Source organism: Carya illinoinensis, chromosome 1, assembly GCF_018687715.1.
Source record: "Carya illinoinensis cultivar Pawnee chromosome 1, C.illinoinensisPawnee_v1, whole genome shotgun sequence".
Taxonomy (NCBI): Eukaryota; Viridiplantae; Streptophyta; class Magnoliopsida; order Fagales; family Juglandaceae; genus Carya; species Carya illinoinensis.
This window is the reverse complement of record NC_056752.1, coordinates 32,918,276-32,939,917: the sequence shown is the minus strand read 5'-3', so window position 1 is coordinate 32,939,917 and position 21,642 is coordinate 32,918,276. Positions and strand designations below refer to the sequence as shown.

The window sequence follows — 21,642 nt, the reverse complement described above, 5'->3', positions numbered from 1 at the left end:
CGAAATATAGTAGTAAAGTTTGCAAAGTATTGTACAGTCGTTAAAATAAATAAATAAATAAAATAAAATAAAATTTATTATTAAAAATTAATCTTTTTTATGTAGTTCTTATATTTATTTATTTTTTTAAATTAATTACACGATTGCAATTATTAAATTTTTATATATATTTGACATAATTTATTTAAAAATTAAATTTAATAAATAAAATCTAATTATTTAAATAATATAGATAGTGTACTTTATGTATCAACTTAAGAATAGAATACTTCGACCGATTAATTCAATCATGCTTAGTATGAAAAAAAAAAATAATGCAACAATAAAAACATTAGTAAGTGTAAAATAAAATATGAAAGAAAAGCTGATTTATTTTATTGTTTGCCTTTTCTTTTTATTTTTAAGATGTTTTCTCCCACACGCCTATTAGTTTTTCAAATGAATTTTTGTTTTTTTGTTTTTATTTTTTAATACATGACGCATAGGCTGTCTATGGAAGGACATGCCTCATATAATCATAGGTATTGACATGACTATTCTAACGAGTGTAAGATGAGACCATTCGATCAAACTTGAATGGCCAGAATAAATTTATTTAGGGGTGTGCATCCGGATCCGGATCCAGATTTGAATATCCGCCCAAAACCGGTTCCTGATCCGGATTCAATTCGGGCAGATAACCGGATTGAATTCGGATATCTGGATTGTAACCAGATATCCGGATTTTTTTTTTTTTTTGTCAATCCCCTCTCCCTTAATCCATGGATGCTCACCAACTAGTTTCCCGACCAGATTTTGTCGGCCAGGGTTTCAGTTTCTCAACTTGGAGCATCAATCGACCTGGTTTAGGTTTGCAGATTTTGGAGGTGGTGCAGGTGGTGAGTTCGACTCCGACGAGTGGATGGACAGCTTAATGGGCGATGGGGATTCAACGGATAGTTCCGATCCTTTTGCCACCTGACCTAGTCGACTTAGCGTCGCTTGTGGTCCTCCGTCCGACCTTAACCGATTCGTCTTCCCAGATACTCAGAAGAGTCCTACTCCATCCGACCTCAACCGATTCGTCTTCCCAAATACTCAGATCTCAACCGATTCGTCTTCCCAGATTCGTGGACACCACCTCCATCCGACCTCAACCGCCATCATCTCCACCAGCGATAATTAAGGACGCCAAGCCACCGAACACTTCACTGCATAGCCCACACAGGAACGACGTCCGTGGTGTCTCATCTAGCCACTCACCTGAAGTCCTCTTCTCAAACAGCTCCAACTAGTCAATTCAGAACTTGGTCGTGCTGTGAAATCACATATTGGGCTCCGAAAATTAGTGCCCGAGCGTGGAGATCCAATCGAGACTCTCGGTCCGAGAGGGTAGCCTGGAATCGCAGGTGGAGATCCAACTCCAAGAGAGTGACGTTTTCGGCAAAAAAAAAAAAAATAGTGGGTGTATAACCTATACCCGGTTACGGATTACCGGATTATAAAACCAGATCCGTAACCGGATCTGGATTTATTATAACCACCCGGATTCACCCGGATCCGGATTTTCGGACCGGACCAGATAAAAATCCAGTCCGGATGCACACTCCTAAATTTATTAATGGCATGTTTAGAACTACACTAAGAAATATAACTTATAATTCTAAAGCTTATAGTTTATAATTTAAATAATAAGCTATTTTAAAAGATACCTCGATGGCGTGTTTTAAAATATACCAAACAGATTTTTAAAGCAATTCTATTATTTTAAAACTTACAAATATTTTAAATATTCTAAAAATATTTATATGTAATTTTTTTAGTGTTATTGGACTATAATTATTTTTAAAATAAAACAATTATAATATTTTGATGAGTTCTAAAAATATTATAATTGTGAAAAATTATTTAAATTAAATATTTTAGTCATTTAAAAATATTAAGAGATTTAAATTTATGTTGAAAACTCTAAATTAATTTAAACAGTTTTATTTTCTTCGAGTGATTAACGAGACTTCATCATTTTAATTAATGATGAAAGAATACCTGGATTAAAAACTCAATCCCCTCTCTTTCTTCCCTCACTTTTCTCTTTTCCCTCTCTCTCTCCTCTCCCTCTCTCCCAGCCCGATGCACGGCTTCTCCTTCTTCACCATGCGGCTTCTCCTCCAGCCCACCTCCCTCCCCGCCGACAACTCCCTCCTCCCACTGGTGAACTCCAAGACAGTCTCCTCCTCCTTCCACGGCAACTTAGCTAAAATGGGTTTCAAACCCATTCCTCCACCGTAGCGCCATCATACACAACCAACTTGGCCTTCGACCACCACCAATGGCATCCCCACTCCATGGGCTTCATTTCCATGGTCTCTTTTCCCCATATCTCTCTCTTTCTCCAATGGGTCACATGCACACACACACTCTAGGACCAGGACCAAACATTTCCCTACTCAAATCCACACCCGTAGCCACCCCTAGTAGCCTAAACAACCACCGTACACGGTGTTAATCGCCACATATGACTCCTCCGATGTCTTGATCGTGACGGACAGTGAGTGATGCATGGGTTATCCAGTCGATGGTATAACTCTCTATCTCTTATTATTTATATTAATGTTAGTTGGTTGGTTGGACTATTGATTGTGTTGTTAGTAATTGTGGAGTTCGCTGCATAGTTGTGAAGCGAAGTGTGGCTATGTAACGAAGTGTTGGACATAACTGTGTAGTATTGTGGATGGTGCTGTGAGTATGGGCGTGAGGTGTATGCTGTAGTTGTGATGCAACGTAGTGTGTGAAGAGAGTACACGTGAAGTGTACTCTATGTAGTGCAGCGAAGCACCGTGTGACGTGCACCGTAGTGACGTGCACCGTAGTGACAAAGGTGCATTTGTGGGTGCAGTTCTCTTGTTAAGTGTCGGGATGAACTTGTACAGGGCTAGAAAGTAGGAAGAGTCCTATCGACCGAGTCTGAACAAGTTGGTATTGGAGTATGGAGATTGTTTATACAAGCGGGCGTTCGTTGAACTATAAGTTAATCTTAGGTGAAATATGGATAAGGTACATGTGCCTCTAGCAAGACACATGTGCCAGACGGGTTTACTATATGTAATGGGTAATCTGTCCTCAGCATGGTTGCACGATGTTTTAAGCCTCAGAGTTGGTTTAAAGTCATGTGGCATGCGTAGATGGGAATGAGGATTGAGTATGGTCTAGGACACATGAAGGTAGTATTGGGTACATTGTCTAGAATTGGGATGCGTGACTTAGTTAGTCTGAGTCAGGCGTCGACATGTGGTTAATAGAATAATAAGACAAAGGTCTTAGTGTCTTAACCTTAAGGTGAATCACGAATGTTCACTTTAAGGAATAAGACCCCAAAGGTTTTAGTATAGTAAATGGTTGAAGAGTGTTCCAAATGAAACATAGTTCTATTTCTAGTATAGTTACTTATGCATTAGATAGAAAATGGCGTAAGGTTATGTGTATGCATATAGGTTGCCATCTGACAAGCACACGAATGGACTACATGGAATGAGTATGGCATGGAGTCCAGATAAGTATTGCATTCATACTCTTCTAGAGTTTTCTAAATAAAAGAAGACGAAAACAAAATGGCTTTTCCTTAATATGCTTTACGAACTGACACTTTTCTCCACAAAACACGTTTTACGGAAAAGAAAGTTAAGTATAAGTTTTCAAGTATACGTAAGTAATGACCCTCCTTGGCAGCCCCTTTTCATGCACCCCAAGTAAGTAAGTGTATGCATGTGGATGGATGCTATATGTGGTACGTATTGTATATATGTTCACGAAACGAAACGAACTGATGCTTTAAATGATGCATGAACCGACATTTTAAATGATGCCATGAAAGAAAACTATTTTTAAAATGTCCAATGTTTTTAAAATGACTTTTACGAATGAAAAGACTAAAAGAATTGTAAGAACTATTAAGAACTGAATGAAATGAATAAAAGAACTGTAAATGACTGAACGGATTGTAAAGGAATTAAATGATTGAAAGGAATGAATGGACTGAATGCTTAATGTATGAAAATACGTAACGACCACATGAGTGGAAAGGAAAAGGTACCGAAGGACTAGACTGGTCAAATTGTAATGCTGGGTAAGTAGTACCGGTAGTGCACCCAGTGCTGCACCCTGACAGAATGGATTTCCAACCCATGGCCACGGGAGGAATCAGGTCCAAAAGACCGCTAACCCTAGCACACGAGGCTCAACAGTGTGCAATGGTCAATGAAAGCAATAAGAAAGAATGTATGCATATTAAGAAAGAATGCATGTATGTATGAAAAGATGTATACATGAAAAGACTAAGAAATGAAGGCAGCAAAGTGTGGGGAACTGTTTTACGAAAAGAAAGCATGTTTAAAGAAAAACTCCACCTCGCAACGTTTTAAAACGAACCGAATGTCTATGCATGATATGTATGGAGTGATGAATGCATGATTGAAAACCTATATTCTTATATTTTAATTGTATGAAGTAATACTTACGAGTCATCGATTCATTTTAGTTTTAATGTGTGCCCTCCCAGGGACAAAATGAACATAACGCGTTAGGACGAGCACAGCTTAAGGGGAAGAGCATGAAAGTCTAGACATTTTATTTTGTACGAGAGATTTTAACTATGAAATTTTAATGTTTTCCATTGTATCCTTTTAAATTAAGAAAACAAGTTTTATTTATAAATATGGAGTCTTTTGTATCCTGGTATGAAAGGAAAGAAAATTTCAAAAGGAACCGTGATTCCCGTCTGTTTTCTAAAAATCATTTCTAAAGAACCCACCATAAGGACGGATGTTACAAATATACAGTTATCTATATGAGTTTTTCGATGAATGTTTTTTAAAGAGTAGACTTTTAACTTTTTTAAGTGACTAAAACACTTGTTATAAATTTACCAAACATATATTTTTTCTTTAAAAGAACTTTTAAACAATTAAAAACATTTTTTAAACTTTTAAATTCAATCTCAAACAAGCTCTAAATGATCGATTTAAGAGTACATAGATTGTATTTAATATTGCAGTTTGTTGTAGAATTTTCTCCAACTTTCATAATATAGACCAAAAGTTTGGGAATGCAAAAAAATTCTTAGGTTTGGTTTGGATAGTAAGATGAGATGAAATAATTTTAAATGAAAGTTAAATAAAATATTATTAAATATTATTTTTTAATATTATTATTATTTTAAAATTTAAAAAAACTGTAATAATGAAATTAGATAAAAGAAAACATTTTTATCATCCAAACGAGCTTAAGCCAGCAATAACCAACATTTCAATATTATTTATATTACAGTTTGTACTAGGGGTGTTCAACCGGATCCGGATATCCGGCCATAACCGGATCTGGATCCGGGTTTTAAAAACCAGGCGGTTATCCGCCCGGATTAATCTGGATTTCAATCCGGGCGGATAACCGGATTCTATCCGGATATCTAGATTTTTTACAAATTTTGCCTTAAAACCCGGAAATCCGGGTTATAACCGGGTTTAATCCGGGTTTTTTTTTTTAAAGACTTTAAAACTCCAAAACAAAATATATAGCACTTTAAAAAGAAAAAAAAATCTGATATCTTGTTTCAATTGCCCAATTTGTTTTAAAAAATAATTTAAACACTTTTTATTAGTTTAAAAAAAAAAGTAAATTAAAGAACAAAATAAATAAAAATGCAAAATAGATAATATTTTTGTTTACATCTCAATTCAAAACATAAATTTACAAAGAACAAAATAAATAATAATACATCACAACTAATTAAACTAATACAATGCTACTACTATTTCAAAAAAAAAAAAAATACAATGCTACTACTCTTCACATCTTGAAAGTTGAATCTGGAATTGAGGAAGCTGCACAAGGGACAATGAGTCATTGACCAGCACAAGGGGGTTTCACATATTCAAAACATGCTGCAAGACATTATATCCATCTTAATATTTAATTAGAGACCAACAAATCAGTTTAACCTGAAAGCATCTAAAATTTGAGTATGACTAACCCATTTTAATGCACCAATCAAAAGTTCTTATCTTTGCTCTTTTTCTATAATTTCAGCTTCTAAAGCCTCTCTTTACAACACACCTTCAAACATGCCATATCAATAATATTTCCAGATAATGCTACTACTGAATGTTTTGGAAAGTAAACAAAACCAACCTGCGTGATATAATTGCCATACTGATCTTGAGCAAGAACCTAAGCAGAGTCCAATGCTCCAGAATTCTATATCACAAATCAAAACATAAAAAATTCAATACCAAGCCACAACAAAGTATTAGTAGAGCCTTTCCACCAAACAATCAGTGAGCAGATTACCTGAATGACACGACAACCATAGGGAAGAATAAGAAGGCGTGTGTAAAGGTTGTAACATTATGAATTTGATCCAGCTGGTGAGGCTTGGTGATCAATTGGTTCAAAGTCCTGAGGGCACCCGAGATTTTATTGAGATTTTATTGCAAATATTTTCCTAATTGCTTAAATTTGTGTTTCATTGATGAACATGGATATTATAAGTGTTTGATTGTTTACCTATTACCCTCATAGATCATCATGCAAAGTAATCATCCATGTAAATATTTTAGCAGGCAGAAGCTAAAACCCAGGCCTTGAAACGTGTGGTGACTTTCTGCCAGGCTGTTCCTACATTCTCATAGCAACTACCTAAGAGAAAACCATGCCCAATTTCCATGTAAACTTGACGCAGGGAAGTACTTTATGTTTCATTACAAAAAAAGAGGGTTAAGCATGGGTATCTTTGTGTTGCCCAGATGACTAACACAAGAGGGGGGGTGAATTGAGTTGTTTTAAAAAAAATAATAATTATAAATCAAATATACAATATAAAATATAAACAAAATACGAAATAGCAATAAATATAAAGAGTAAGGATAAGAGAGAAGCAACTCAGTATGTTAACGAGGTTCAGCCCCACTGCCTATGTCCTCGCCTCAAGCTATCCCTTGAGGATTCTCAAATTCACTATTCAACCTCTTTCAGGTGGAGATAGAAACCTATTACACCCTTTGAACAATACCGCTACAAAGGATTCGTGTCGAACACCCTCTACACTTGTAATCACCTTACACGTGGTGATTCAACTATTCCCTGTGTAGAACACTTTCTACACGCACAAGGGTTATACACACCCTTTTACTGATACAAGAGCTGATAGTGGGTAAGTTATCAGAAAACATTTCTTAATGAGTGAAATAAGAACAATACAGCGCAAACTATATCTCTCTCAAAATGAATAAGGATTAAAGCTCAATACTTAAAAAAGAGAGAATGAAAGTTTTGAATGAATGTTGTATGCTCTGGATGTTGTTAATGTGAAGCTCTCAAATGATCTATTTATAGGCATATGAGACTTTATATTCAAATTTAAAAATATTCACATGTCAAAGACAACATCATTCACTTTTTCAAAAAAATCAAATAAAATGTTCTTCTTTTTCAATTGTCAAAGACAACATCATTTATTTTTCAAAAACTTCAAACCTAATCTTTTACTTTTGGCATATGACAAAAGGAGCACACTTTACTTTTCAAAAAATTCAAACCCAATCTTTTACTTTTTGCATATGACAAAAGGAGCACACTTTACTTTTCAATTTTTTCAAACAAAATCATCTACCTTTTGCATAAGTCAAAAAAATATCAATCACTTTTGAAAATATTCAAATAAAACATGCACATGTGAAAGATGATAATCAATCATCTTTAATATTTTCAAAGTTCAACCCTTTAATCAAGGTATGCACATGTGAAAAATGACAATCAATCATCTTTCAAAATTTTCAAATTTAATTTTCAAGCAAAAGTATAAATATAATTCCAAGCATATATAACAAGTTTAGCAATTCAAACAATGTTAATGTTCTAGTCTAACACTTCTCCCCCTTTTGACATGATTATAAAGGATCCGTAACAAGTAAATGGACTGAAGAAAACGGTGCGTTAGTAGACACTGTAGATAGTTGAAAAAAAATTGAATCCGTCCATGACCCGACAAGTGTGGCTGGAGATTTGAAAAAAAATCGCCTGATGTTGTTGACAAACGAGATTGAAGGCTCCGAGTTTCTAAAAAAATGTCATTTTCACCGATCGGGAAAAAAAATCACATTGCTCTTTGACTTGGATGATAGCTCGTCTGGTTCTTCATGCTATCTCTATAAAATCAGTCTTAAAGTTCATCCAATCCGCATCAAGTTTTTTTCTCATCTCTATAACTCATCTATATTCTTTCAATATTCTCGTTTTAAGCCTTCCATTCTTTTCTCAATGGCTCATTCTTCTAACATTTTTCTAAATCCATCCATGAGGCATTCTACACCTCAACCTCCTGTCCTTTCTACAGCTGCTATTGGTGCCATGTTGCAGCAAGAAAATAATAATTTGGCTAATAAGTCAGATTCTGATGCTATCTATGACTTGGTGAGTCTTAGGACTCGCTACTCTTCCTCTATTGTTGTTTTTTCTCAGCGGCTACAAGTCAGAAATCATGAAGTTGAAAAGTTTAAAGAATAAATTGTTGTACTTCAACAAATTGTTCAAGAGTCTCACACAAGGGAATGAATCATTTGGAAGAAGAATAAACAGTTGAAATCTTTATTAGATTATTCATTCCGCTTGCCAGTTCTCATGAATAAGAATGATATAATATTGTATGAAGAGAATAAGCGTCTCAAACATGAGGTTAAGAATCTCAAGTTTATGTAAAAGTATTTAAAAAATCTTTCTTTATTTTTATTGACTCTGGTTTATCTTTTAAGAGATATTCATAGCATGCATCATACATATTTCTCTTCTGATCATACATAATCTATCTTCTGGTAAAGGTTTTGTGAAAATATCTACTAACTGATCGTGTGTGTTTGTGAACTCTAGTACTATATCGTCTTTCTGCATATGATCTCGAAGAAAATGATATCTTATTTCAATATGCTTAGTTCTATAATGTTGTACTGGGTTCTTTGAAAGATTTATAGCACTTGTATTATCATATTTGATTGGAATGTAATTATACATGAGTTTAAAATCTTGAAATTGTTGCTTCATGTAGAGAACTTGAGCACAACAACTACCCGCAGCAACATATTCTGCCTCAGCAGTAGATAGTGCAACAGAATTTTGTTTTTTACTAAACCAGAAAACTAGTGCATGACCTAAGAAATGGCATGCTCCACTAGTGCTTTTTCGATCTATTTTACAGCCAACATAATCTGCATCTGTGTAGCTGATTAGATCGAAAGATATGTGGTTAGGGTACTATAACTCTAGATTAATTGTACCACTAAGATATCTAAGAATGCGCTTAACTGCAATTAAATGTGATTCTTTTGAAAATGACTGAAAGCGTGCACATAAGCACACACTAAACATAATATCTGGTCTACTGGCTGTTAAATATAATAAGCTACCAATCATACCTTGATATATTTTCGAGTCAACTGACTTACCGGATTCATCTTTATCAAGTTTAGTTGATGGGCTCATTAGTGTTCCAATTTCCTTAGCACCTTCCATCCCAAACTTTTTCAGTAATTCCTTAATATATTTTGATGGATTGATGAATGTCCTACTTTTTACTTGCTTAATTTGCAATCCGAGAAAGAATGTAAGTTCTTCTGTCATGCTCATCTCAAATTCTTCCTGCATAGTCTTAGTAAAAACTTGACACATATTTTCATTAGTAGCACCGAATATTATATCATCAACATAAATCTGAATCAAAAGAATATCATCATTTTCATATTTAATGAAAAGAGTTGTGTCGATTTTTCCTCTTGAAAAACCTTTTTCAATCAAGAAACCACTAAGTCTCACATACCAAACTCTAGAAGCTTGTTTGAGTTCATATAGTGCTTTTGTGAGTTTGAAAACATGATTTGAGGAAATATGATTTTCAAAACCTGGAGGTTGCTTAACATATACCTCTTCATTTATAAAACCATTTAAGAAAGCACTTTTAACATCCATTTGAAAAAGTTTGAAATCTTTATAACAAGCATATGCAAGTAGCATTCGAATAATTTCTAATCTTGCGACTGGTGCATATGTCTCATCATAATCGATTCCTTCCTCTTGATTAAAACCTTGGGCTACAAGTCGAGCCTTATTTCTAGTAATGATTCTGGACTCATCTTTCTTGTTTCTAAAAACCCATTTTGTTCCAATAATAGTATGATTTTTGAGTCTAGGAATAAGTGTTCAAACATCATTTCTTTCAAATTGATTCAACTCTTTTTGCATAGGTAGAATCCAAGATTCATCAAGAAGTGATTCATCAATATTTTTGGATTCAATCTGAGATAGAAAATCAGTATGATTGCAAATATTTCTAAGAGATAATCAAATACTTACACCTCGTGAAGGTTCTCCAATTAGATTCATCAAATACTACATGCATAGATTCTTGTACAGTCAAAGTCTTTTTATTGAATACTCTATAAGCTTTACTATTAGTAGAATACCCGAGAAAGATACCTTCATCAGATTTTGCATCAAACTTGCCTAAATTATCCCTGTCATTCAAAATAAAACATTTACATTCAAATATATGAAAGTAACCAATGTTGGGCTTTTTCTCATTCCAAAACTCATAAGGGGTTTTATCTAACTTAGACCTTAACATAACTCTATTTATAACATAACATGCACTACTTACCACTTTGGCCTAAAAATATCTAGGCAAGTTGTTCTCATTGAGCATTATTCTTGCCATCTCTTGAAGAGATCTATTTTTCCTCTCCACTACCCCATTTTGTTGAGGAGTTCGAGGATCAGAAAAATTATGCACAAAACTATTTTCATCACAAAATGTTTCAATATTTTTATTAACAAACTCTTTTCCTCTATCACTTCGGATACTTGAAATAGTATAGCCCTTTTCATTTTGAATTCTCTTGCATAACTTGGTAAAAGTATTATGTGCCTCATCTTTATGAGCAAGAAAGATGACCCAAGTATATCTAGAGAAATCATCAACAATAACAAATGCATAATATTTTCCTCCTAGACTTGCAACTCTATTTGGTCAAAAAAGATCCATGTGTATCAGTTGCAATGGTCTAGTAGTGAAAATATGTTTTTTGGTTTTAAAAGAAGTTTTTGTTTGTTTACCAAATTGGCATGCATCACAAATTTTGTCTCTAAGAAAATTTGTTTTTGGTAAACCTCTTACAAGATCATTTTTTGAAAGTTTGAAAATAAGTTCCATGTTGGCATGACCTAATCTTTTATGCCATAGCCAACTAATTTCATTTTGAGCTGAAAAACAAATAGCATCTTGTGAGGTAATTTCTTCAAAATCGATTGTATAAACATTGTTACTTCTAAAAGCAATAAAACAAATATTACAATCATAATCATTCAAAATAATGCATTTATCTATTTTGAAAGTAATTATAAATCGTTTATCACATAATTGACTTATGCTCAAAAGATTATGTTTTAGACCTTCAACAAGTGGAACATCTTCAATTATGAGAGAAGATTCATTACCAATTTTACCTATTCCCACGATCTTCCCTTTCGAGTTGTCTCCAAATGTCACGTGTCCTTCTTCTTTAGATTTAAGATCAAAGAACTTAGTCTTGTCTCCCGTCATGTGTCTTGAACATCCACTATCTAAAAACCATTTATTTTTGCTTGTGGATGACTTCATGCATACCTATAAAAATAATTAAAATGATTTTTCTTGGTACCCAAGTTCTTTGGGTCCTTTATTTATTAGTATTAGAAGAAACAAGATTTTTAGGTACCCATATAGTCCTAATAGTCATTGTATGATTTCTTCTAATAGGACGAGCATGATAATTATGGCCATTTCTATTACAGAAATTACAAATAGCATGTGACATATATGAAGAACTTGAATGATTATAATAATATCTCTTTTTGACAAAATTATTTTTATGAAAAGAATTTTGAATATTGGTTTTTGATGTAGAAGGATTATCAAAGAAATTTTTATAAGGTTTGTATTTTTGTTTTGGCATATATCCCAAGTCTGTCTTGTCAAAAACACATTTTTGATTACCAAGAAGTTTTTCAAAATTTCTTTTTCCATTCGTAAAGTTTTCAACAATATTTTCTAAATCAGTTTTCTTCTTATTCAACTCAAGATTTTCATCTTTCAAAATGATACTTTCTTTTCTTAAAATATCAATTTCGTTTGTTAAAGAAGAATTTTTCTTTTTCAAAGCAGTATACTTGATACCCAATTTTTCAAATTCCTTATATACCTCTTCTAAAACAGTTTGTAATTCTTTATATGAAGGATCTTCAATATTATCAAGATTTGTTACCTCAATGTCATCTTTAGCTATAAGACAAAGATTTGCTGATTTTCCATTGCTTGCTTCATTATCTGAGCTACTTGAATCATCATCCAATGTAGCTTTCATTGCTTTCTTGCCCTTGTTTCGATCTTTGTTTAGCAGAAGACAATCTGACTTGATATAACCAGGCTTATTGCATTTATAACAAATTAAAGTATAATGTTTACCTGAATCTTTCTTGGAAAACTTTTTGAAGGATTTCCTTGGAGGAGTTTTATTTTTCTTTAAGAACCTTTGAATTCTTCTTGTTATCATCGCAACTTCTTCATCTTTGTCTTCATTTTCCCCATCTTCATCACTTTCACTTTCATGAGGAACAGCTTTAAGTGTCAAGCTCTTCTTTGGCTTTCTTTTTTCTTCTCCTCTTTTCAATGTGTACTCATGGGTGATAAGTGACCCGATGAGTTCATTCACTCCGAGCTTCTTGAGGTCTCTAGTTTCAAGAATCGCTGTCACTTTTGATTCCCAACGTTTTGGTAGAGAGTTGAGAATTTTTCTTACTATTTCCACTTTAGAATAAATTTTGTCAAGAGCTGTCAAGCTGTTTATGATGTTAGTAAAACGAGTGTGCATACTAGAAATAGATTCATCATCATTTATCTTAAACATTTCATATTCATGAGTAAGAATATAAATTTTTGATTCCTTAACTTGTGAAGTTCCTTCCTAAGTAACTTCTAAGTTATCCTAAATTTCTTTTGCCGCAGCGCAAGTCATTATTCTATTAAACTCATTTCCATTGAGAGCATTAAATAATAAATTCATAGCAGTTAAATTCAAAGTATAAAGTCTATCGTCTTCACGATCAAACTCTTCTTCTTCCTTTTTGACCTTTACTCCATCAACCATTTTTGTTAGAATATAAGGTCCATTTACAATGCATTTCCAGATTTCTCGACCTTGAGCCTGAAGAAATATTCTCATTCTAACTTTCTAGAATGAATAATTGTTTCCACAAAAGAGTGGAGGTCGACTGCTAGATTGACCTTCACCAAATGAAGCTGCAATGTTAGCCATAAGATCTTAACTCAAAAGATAATTAATCTTATAACAGAACTCTTAACTCTGATATCAATTGTTGCCCAAATGACTAACATAAGAGGGGGGTGAATTGAGTTGTATTAAAAAAAATAATAATTATAAATCAAATATACAATATAAAATATAAACAAAATACGAAATAGCAATAAATATAAAGAGTAAGGGTAAAAAAGAAGCAAACTCAGTATGTTAACGAGGTTTGGCCCCACTGCCTACGTTCTCGCCTCAAGCTACCCCTTGAGGATTCCCAAATTCACTATTTAACCTCTTTCAGGTGGAGATAGAAACCTATTACACAATTGAATAACACCGCTACAAAGGATTCGTGTAGAACACCCTCTACACTTGCAATCACCTTACACGTGGTGATTCAACTATTCCCTGGGTAGAACACTTTCTACACGCACAAGGGTTATACACATCCTTTTACTGATACAAGAGCTGATAGTGGGTAGGTTATCAGAAAACACTCCTCAATGAGTGAAATAAGAACAATACAGCGCAAACTATATCTCTCTCAAAATGAATAAGGATTAAGGTTCAATGCTTAGAGAAGAGAGAATGAAAGTTTTGAATGAATGTTGTATGCTTTGGATGTTGTTAATGTGAAACTCTCAAATGATCTATTTATAGGCATATGAGACTTCATATTCAAATTTAAAAAGATTCACATGTCAAAGACAACATCATTCACTTTTTCAAAAAAATCAAATAAAAGATTCTTCTTTTTCAATTGTCAAAGACAACATCATTTATTTTTCAAAAACTTCAAACCTAATCTTTTACTTTTTGCATATGACAAAAGGAGTACATTTTACTTTTCAAAAAATTCAAATCTAATTTTTTACTTTTTGCATATGACAAAATGAGCACACTTTACTTTTCAAAAAATTCAAACCTAATCTTTTACTTTTTGCATATGACAAAAGGAGCACACTTTATTTTTCAAATTTTTCAAACAAAATTATCAATCACTTTTGAAAATATTCAAATAAAACATGCACATGTGAAAGATGAATCAATCATATTTAATATTTTCAAAGTCCAACCCTTTAGTCAAGGTATGCACATGTGAAAAATGACATTTAATCATCTTTCAAAATTTTCAAATTTAATTTTCAAAATATTCATGAACATGTAAAAAATGTATTTTAATGCTTTATAATAAAATATTAATTTTGAGCCTTAATCTTAATTTCAAATTTTTAAAAGATTTACAACATTACTCTATCACTTTAATGTGAATTTGTTCCCTTCTTGCTCATGCTTGTTTCCTTGATGTGCTTGACTCCATTGTGTAGACAACTTGAAGTTGAGACTTCTTTGTTCTTTGAATTCATTTGTTATCATCAAAATCCATGTGTAGATATATAATTATACAAAATTTGAAACCTTGGGTTCAACACTTTGGACTACGAGCAATTACATAATATATATATATATATATATATATATATATATATATATATAATTCTTGTGTGGTAAGGCTGAATCACTATCTTAAACACCTGAGTTTTTTAAAATTGGTTGAAAGACACCCTACAGGGATGTTTTCTATGTTTTCTATGTTCTGGTTGCAGTTAGGCCTGTCTCCATGGTCTAGCCCGGCCTACTCGAACTTCTTGAGGCTTTCAACAACAGAGACCCAGTCTTCCACAGTCAGCTAGCACACCAAATCTTTCCCAAATATTCATTTTCCTCATTTGGGTTTAAATTGAAAAACTATAGGAGAGCAAACCACAACAGAATGGCTATTGTAGGATAATCTGTCAAGTCTTTCTTCTCTTATTAAATACATACTTTATATTTTGAAATCTCAATGCGGATTTGATAGATTGACATTGCCAATATTAGCTTGTGGGTGACTCTTGAGGCCTAAGTGATTGCTTGACAGCCAAAAAGAACCAAAGACAACAGCAAACCGACTGGCATGTTTAGCAGGGCTGCTTTGAAATCATCAGAGGGACCCCACTCACAGCCACCTTGTGGGGTTCCTCTAAAGAAGTACATTCTATCCCACCATGAATTTTGGTTATCTTTATGGGGACATCAATAATCTCACTCTCTTTGCAAATCATTAAAAGTATTCCAATCTATTTGTTTATATTTATTGGTAACATAAATGGATACAGTTGTTTATATAGTTTTGTTAGAATTTGGACTTTTTAGATTATGTAAGAATTTGTATCTCTCTAATCTGTTTGTCTTCTTACATTGTTTTACTGATCATTCCATAAGCAGTGCTTGCACCTTAATTTCTTTTCAGCAAGTCTAAGGTTCAAACCACAAAATACTAAACCCAGAATATCAAACACAAACCCAAGCGAAAATCAAACACAAATCCAAACATCTCGGGATCAGTCTTAAACCTTTATACAATATGATACCATTCATAATATAAATTAAATGAGCAGATGACCTTCAGCAGTAGAAAAAAGCATAATATAAACCATAAAATACCAAACCTAGAACATCAAACACAAACCCAAGTGAATATCAAACACAAATTCAAACAGACCCAAGCGAAGAAGCGAGAGACGAGAGACGAGTGTTGAGAGAAGAGGATTCGAGAGACTTGAGATTTGAGAGATGAGCAACGAGAGATGGACACAGTTGAGAACTTGAGAGAGTCTGAAGAACAGAGAAGAAGAAAAGGATTCAAGAGAGACCGAGAGTGACTCAGAGACAGCGACTGTAGAGAAAAATGAACTAAAGTTACTAAACCTAGCAAGTACGGTGTCGCTTTCGGAAGAGAGAGAAAAAAAAAAGTGTATAACCCGGTTATACGGATAACCGGGTTATAAAACCGAATCCGGTTACGGATCCGGGTTTTCTTCAACCGCCCGGGTGTAATCCGGGCGGATAACTGCCCGGATTCCGGATTTCTGGACCGGACCGGAAAAAAATCCGGTCCGGATGCACACCCCTAATCCGGACGAGTAGCAATGGAGGTAACCACTTACTCATATTCGGAGCCCAAACCAACAAGCAAAAAAACAGAGAACTGAGATGGAGAAAGGGGATGACCAGCTGCACTCAACGAGGCTGAGAGATTTTTTGCCTTGTTGAAATATTCAGTTATTGATTCTGGGCCTTTTTTTAAGGTAGCCAGGTCAAGCTGAGTTTGCATTATATGTTCAGAAGATCGAGCTGCGTATAGATTGTGAAGAGCAGACCATATTTCAAATGATGTGGTGCACTCAAGAACCTATGCTAAGACCGTATCTGTTAAAGAGGAATTGAGGATCGAAATTAGAAACTGATCTTGAAGAACCCAGCGCTGATATTCGGGGTTGGGAGCGTTATTTAGAGTGGGAGCGGGAGAGGGAATAGATCCGTCGACATAGCCAATGAGCTGATGTCCCTTGAGAAAAGGTACTATCTGGGCTTTCCATAGCAAGAAATTATCTAAGGAAAGCTTGATAGTGACGGAATGAGGGGCCGCAGTGACAATGGAGGGGTGGTGAGGAGGTGATGGTGTAATGGACTGTGTGTTGACAGGAGGAGGTTCTGTGTTGACAGAAGGAGGGTCGGTAGACTCCATGAGAACATAAGATAAGAAGAAGAAGGAAAAAAAAGGAGGAAGATGAGTTGCAGGCGTGAGCCTTTGCCAAGCTGTGGATGCCATAATAAAACAGAGAAAGTAAAGCACAACAAGCACTCGACAAAATGAAGAAATCCCTCTGGCTTTAGAATTCTTTCCATTTCCCATGTATCCTTAGTACAATCAGAGTCTATATTTATAGACTTTTTCATAACAACCAAAAACAAATGATTGGTACACGTCATTCAGAATATTCCCTTTCTAAAGCCTTCTAGGCGTTGCTGGAATTCTTCTCAGGTGCACGTCTTCCTTCTGAGGTAGCAGATGCAATTGTCTTAACATTAGTAATTAAACCGAAGAGAAAAGAATAAAAGAAAAGGGCCCAAGTCTCTTGTGTTAATTATTACCAAGCAGGGGAGTATTCTGAAACATATCTTTGCAACTGTAATTGCCATTCCTTTGGCTTTTTTCTTTTATGGCTTCTAATTGCTGATCCGGTACTGGCAGAAGAGCAACATGCTAATCGTCCCCAGAATGTTTTCCGCATGATGATTGAGCTGATGTTCTCTCTCTTACACCTCTTTGAGTTTGCAGCTTTCAGTAAGCTTTTGAGATCAACCTCATCCAGAATTCCTCCCAAAGGATTTGGTTGCCTCTTACGCAAGCTTCTAAACTTGCCCAAAATACCATCAATAGCCTTTCTCCATTGTGGCTTGTTAACTATGTTGTTGCTCCTGTCTTTGACTTGAAATAACGGTGTACAAGTTCTACGCTCATAATCATCCAACATGTCCCCATGATATTGCTCAACTGCTGTGCCTTTTTTTTGGGAGTAGAGACCTGTTCAATAAATAAAGAACAAGCATGCATTGTTAATCCTCAATTGACGTACAATTAACTATCAGAGTAGCTGATCTGTAGAGCTTGCACAATTGATATTATATGAAAAGGCTTACACTGCACAAACATTCCAACAGGCAACATATTTAGGTGTAAATCATGTATTAAACAGACAGTTGCCTCTGCCTATAAAAAAAGGGAAGATAGTTGTCTTTCGGGCTATGGATGTGGCGATGTGTAAATAGCAATTTTCTGTTTAAAGAGATTATTCTCACCTTCATATCCTGAAGACTTGTAACTATTGCCCCAAAGATCCCATGAATCGAAGTCTCTCGTATTCATGACCACTGCAGTATTTTGAGCTGAAGATTCCTCTTCCGCTGCAAATCTCAAAAGCTCTTCCAAAGTCGGTTTTGGAGAGAGATTTTGTGATAACTCAACATCACCACTACGGCTTAATTGAGCCACCACACCGCTTTCATCAGCACATGAGCACTCTTCCTGTATCTCACAGTTGTCGAAATCAACTTCCTTTATTCCTTCCTGAAAATTTTTGTTCTGGGGAAGGTTTTTGGTAGAATTAGTTCCTACTACGTTTTCCAAAGGTTTTGATCCGATCTTTGCAGGCTGGATCCTCTCAGAATTATCTGTTCCATCCTCCACAGCAACTTCAATTTCAGCAGCAGAACTTTGGTACTGGTTTGACTCAATTTGTCTCAATTTCCTCGGAGATCCATTCATTCCATGATCCACCACAACAACCCCAATTTCGCACGTAGTATTTTTATAATGTATCGGTTCTTTCTCGGCCTCGTAATGTATTAGTTCAGTTTCTCCTAAGTTTCCTATAAATTCTTCCCTTCCATCCTCCCCTGCAACAACCTCAATCTCGGAAGGAAAATTACAACGATGATTGTGTTCATTTTGTCCCAAGTTTCTAATCGAATCATTCGTGCTGTCTTCCACAACAACCTCAATCTCAGAAACGGACCTTGTGTAATGTTTTGGTTGAGTACTGTCTCCCAAGTTTCTTGCAGATTCATTATCTGTTCCATTCTCTACAACAGCCACCGATTCAGATAGATGATTTTTGTGTGCCTCTAGATCAGCTACTTCCTTGCATTCATTTCCAGCCATATCACATTTTTCAATCTTGTCTTTTTCATCATTACCAGCATTCAATTCAGTTGTTTGATTAACTTCAACATGATCAGCTGGAGCAAAATCAGAATATCCGACTAATATTGTAGCATTTTCTAGCAGTATGTTTGGTGGTATAGCAGCTTCTTTCTTAATTTTGCCTCTAGCATCATCACATGAAGTTTTATCCTGATCTTCATGGTCACCAGCATTGTCACCCCCAATCATCTCCATATTTTGAACAACCCGCTGCTTGGCATCCTCAGGATCTGCAAAACTATGATCATCACTTGTGACACAGTTTTCTAGCATGAAGTTTTGCGATACAGCATTTCGAGAATCATAAGGTTCATATGCCTCAGTCTCTGCATGAGGAGAGTAAACTTCACGACAGTCGGTGGAAGAAATCTGCACGTTGGACGTCTTTCCATTTAAGTTCATGATTAGCTCCTACGTACGAACCCTAAATCCAATTGTTCCACAAACCTTTCTGTACGTGTGCTCGATCGTCTTTGTTTTGCACTTGGACGAGGAAAAGGCCAACCGCATTTGATACAAATTATACGTGTATTCTTCACGATACTCAACCCCTACAAGATGATCGATCAGCAAGAAATTAATCAAAGCCTTAGATATTCCACTGTTCTTAATATATATATATATTTAAGCAGAAGTACTGCAGTATGTTGCTGAGTTTTTTGACGAGCAAGGAATCGAATTTGCTACTTTTCGCCATATATCATATACGCACGAAAACTAAATTCCATAATAGAATCAAACTGGTAACCAAATTCTAAGAAATATTATAGCTACAAATTTAAGAAATTATATAATAACAAACCCATAAAAAAACGTGACTTAATAAGATATATAAAAAATGTAAAATTACTTCTATAATAAAATAAACTAATTAACGAATCACCTAAAGTTAAATCAATTTGTAAGTAATAAAAAAGGCGATTTTATACAATCCCATGATTTCAAAAGAGAAAATAGAATAACTAAGTAGTACTGATATTTTTGTTCTCTTATATATCTCCAAAAATCTATTCATCGCCCATTTTCTCATCATTTTCCGATTATATATTCTATGATGTAGCATTAGATGATAAGTTCACCAGTAAAATATAATAAATAGTTTTCAATCATGTAATGTCACGTTCCTTTTCTTCTTTAATAGTAAAGTTTACATGTACCACGCTTATGCAAACAACTTGTTCTCATAACAAATTAACGACCAGTTCGATTGTACTTAGAAACAAATTAAGTAAATAATAATAATAATAATAATAATAATAAAGACAACTCGCAATCCCATATATTTACTAAAGCAAACAACCCTAGAGAACTCAAAAAGAAAAGAAAAGAAAAACGAAACAAAGGATCACCTAAAAATATACAAACTAGAGTACTGTATGCACATATATACCTATATATGTTCTATAGAATCCTCATCCCATAGGCCGTGTCGAAGTATTCGATCTTCTGCTTCCCATGAAAAATGAAAAAAAAAAAGAAAAAAGAAAAAGAAAAGATCAAATCAAACTGTTTGTATTCTTACATATATGACGCCAGACTCCAGGCATTAGGGGAATTAAGCAAGGAGGCCGCCAGAGCGAGATATATATAATGGCGGGATTGGAATTCCTTAATTAGCTGTTGGCAAATGATACAATGACGCGTAGAATTTCCTTCAAAGTTAACGCCTATGGCTTGTTAGCCCTTCCATGAGCTCCATACGTAACATGATTTACTATACAAAAAAATATGTAAAAGTGATTACATATAGAATTTTTGATATTATATACAACAGCAACAATTACCCAAAAGTATGTATATGTAGTCCCAGATTATACTCACTTTTAAAATCCCAAATATGTAATTTCTTTCCTATAATATTGTAAGTTAATATAATAACCTTTAAACTCTTAAAGGAAGTATCAATATCCCTACTTTATGTGTATTCTGACGTACGTAATTAACATAAATAAAAAAAAAATCCTCGCTAGAATCTGATCTCCAGCAATATCAACTCTCTCATTTATATTTTGGAAAGAAAATCATTGCCAAAATACGTACCCCGTGCACGCTTCGGCCTTTTTCTCCCTTAAAACCTAGGCTAGGCTACGCTTCCACGTACTTTTTCTATCACTACTATATATTAATATTGTACAACTCGAATTTAATGTGTCTAAAGAGATAGAATGACTTTAGATGGCATCACCATGTATATGTATTAAACATATTATAAATCGCACATATTAATATATAACTACTAATTATATGTATTTATTTACAAAGCTCAAAAATGTTATATTTATTTAAATAAGATATCAAATAATATTTACCATACGATACTTCTTTTCTTTTTCTGTTTTTGGATCGGGTCAAGATAGAGGCTCAAACTCCATTAAAATGGTAGGGAACTGGAATCCCGAGAGACATCAAAAGGTCTCATAAAGAAGTCATTATTCCAACCTCCGTAGACACGATTTTACTCAAAATGATGATGCCAAGGAAGACAGCATTAAGTGAACATGAAAAAGGGTTAAGCAGCTAGGATTACAGCCCTATGAGAAAAAAATAACTTCAGAGCCATAAGACTGCGCGAAATCACTTACAAATTCCCACATCAGATATTAATGTGTCAATTAAAATTATTGAGTCGCCGCAAGGTGCTGCAGAGAAAGAGAGATGAAAATGAACAAAGAGTGACCAGAGTTTCCA

The 21,642-nt window shown here is 34.4% G+C and overlaps 1 protein-coding gene across 3 annotated transcripts; it reads right to left on the bottom strand.

Moving 5' to 3' along the window:
- Positions 1–16,666: 16,666 nt before the first annotated feature.
- On the bottom strand, positions 16,667–21,509 carry LOC122315516. 3 transcript variants are annotated; one of them, XM_043131469.1, is made up of 6 exons: positions 21,264–21,509; positions 20,477–20,668; positions 19,402–19,505; positions 18,051–19,323; positions 17,343–17,775; positions 16,667–17,247 (listed from the first exon to the last, which is right to left on the bottom strand). In XM_043131469.1, coding segments are annotated over exons 2-6 (1,836 nt in total). In that variant the 5' UTR covers positions 20,502–20,668; positions 21,264–21,509; the 3' UTR covers positions 16,667–17,246. The 3 variants fall into 3 exon arrangements, with proteins under 3 accessions (XP_042987403.1, XP_042987393.1, XP_042987409.1); XM_043131459.1 differs by having other exon boundaries at positions 16,667–17,775; XM_043131475.1 differs by having other exon boundaries at positions 16,668–17,775; positions 20,345–20,668.
- Between the last annotated feature and the right edge of the window lie 133 nt (positions 21,510–21,642).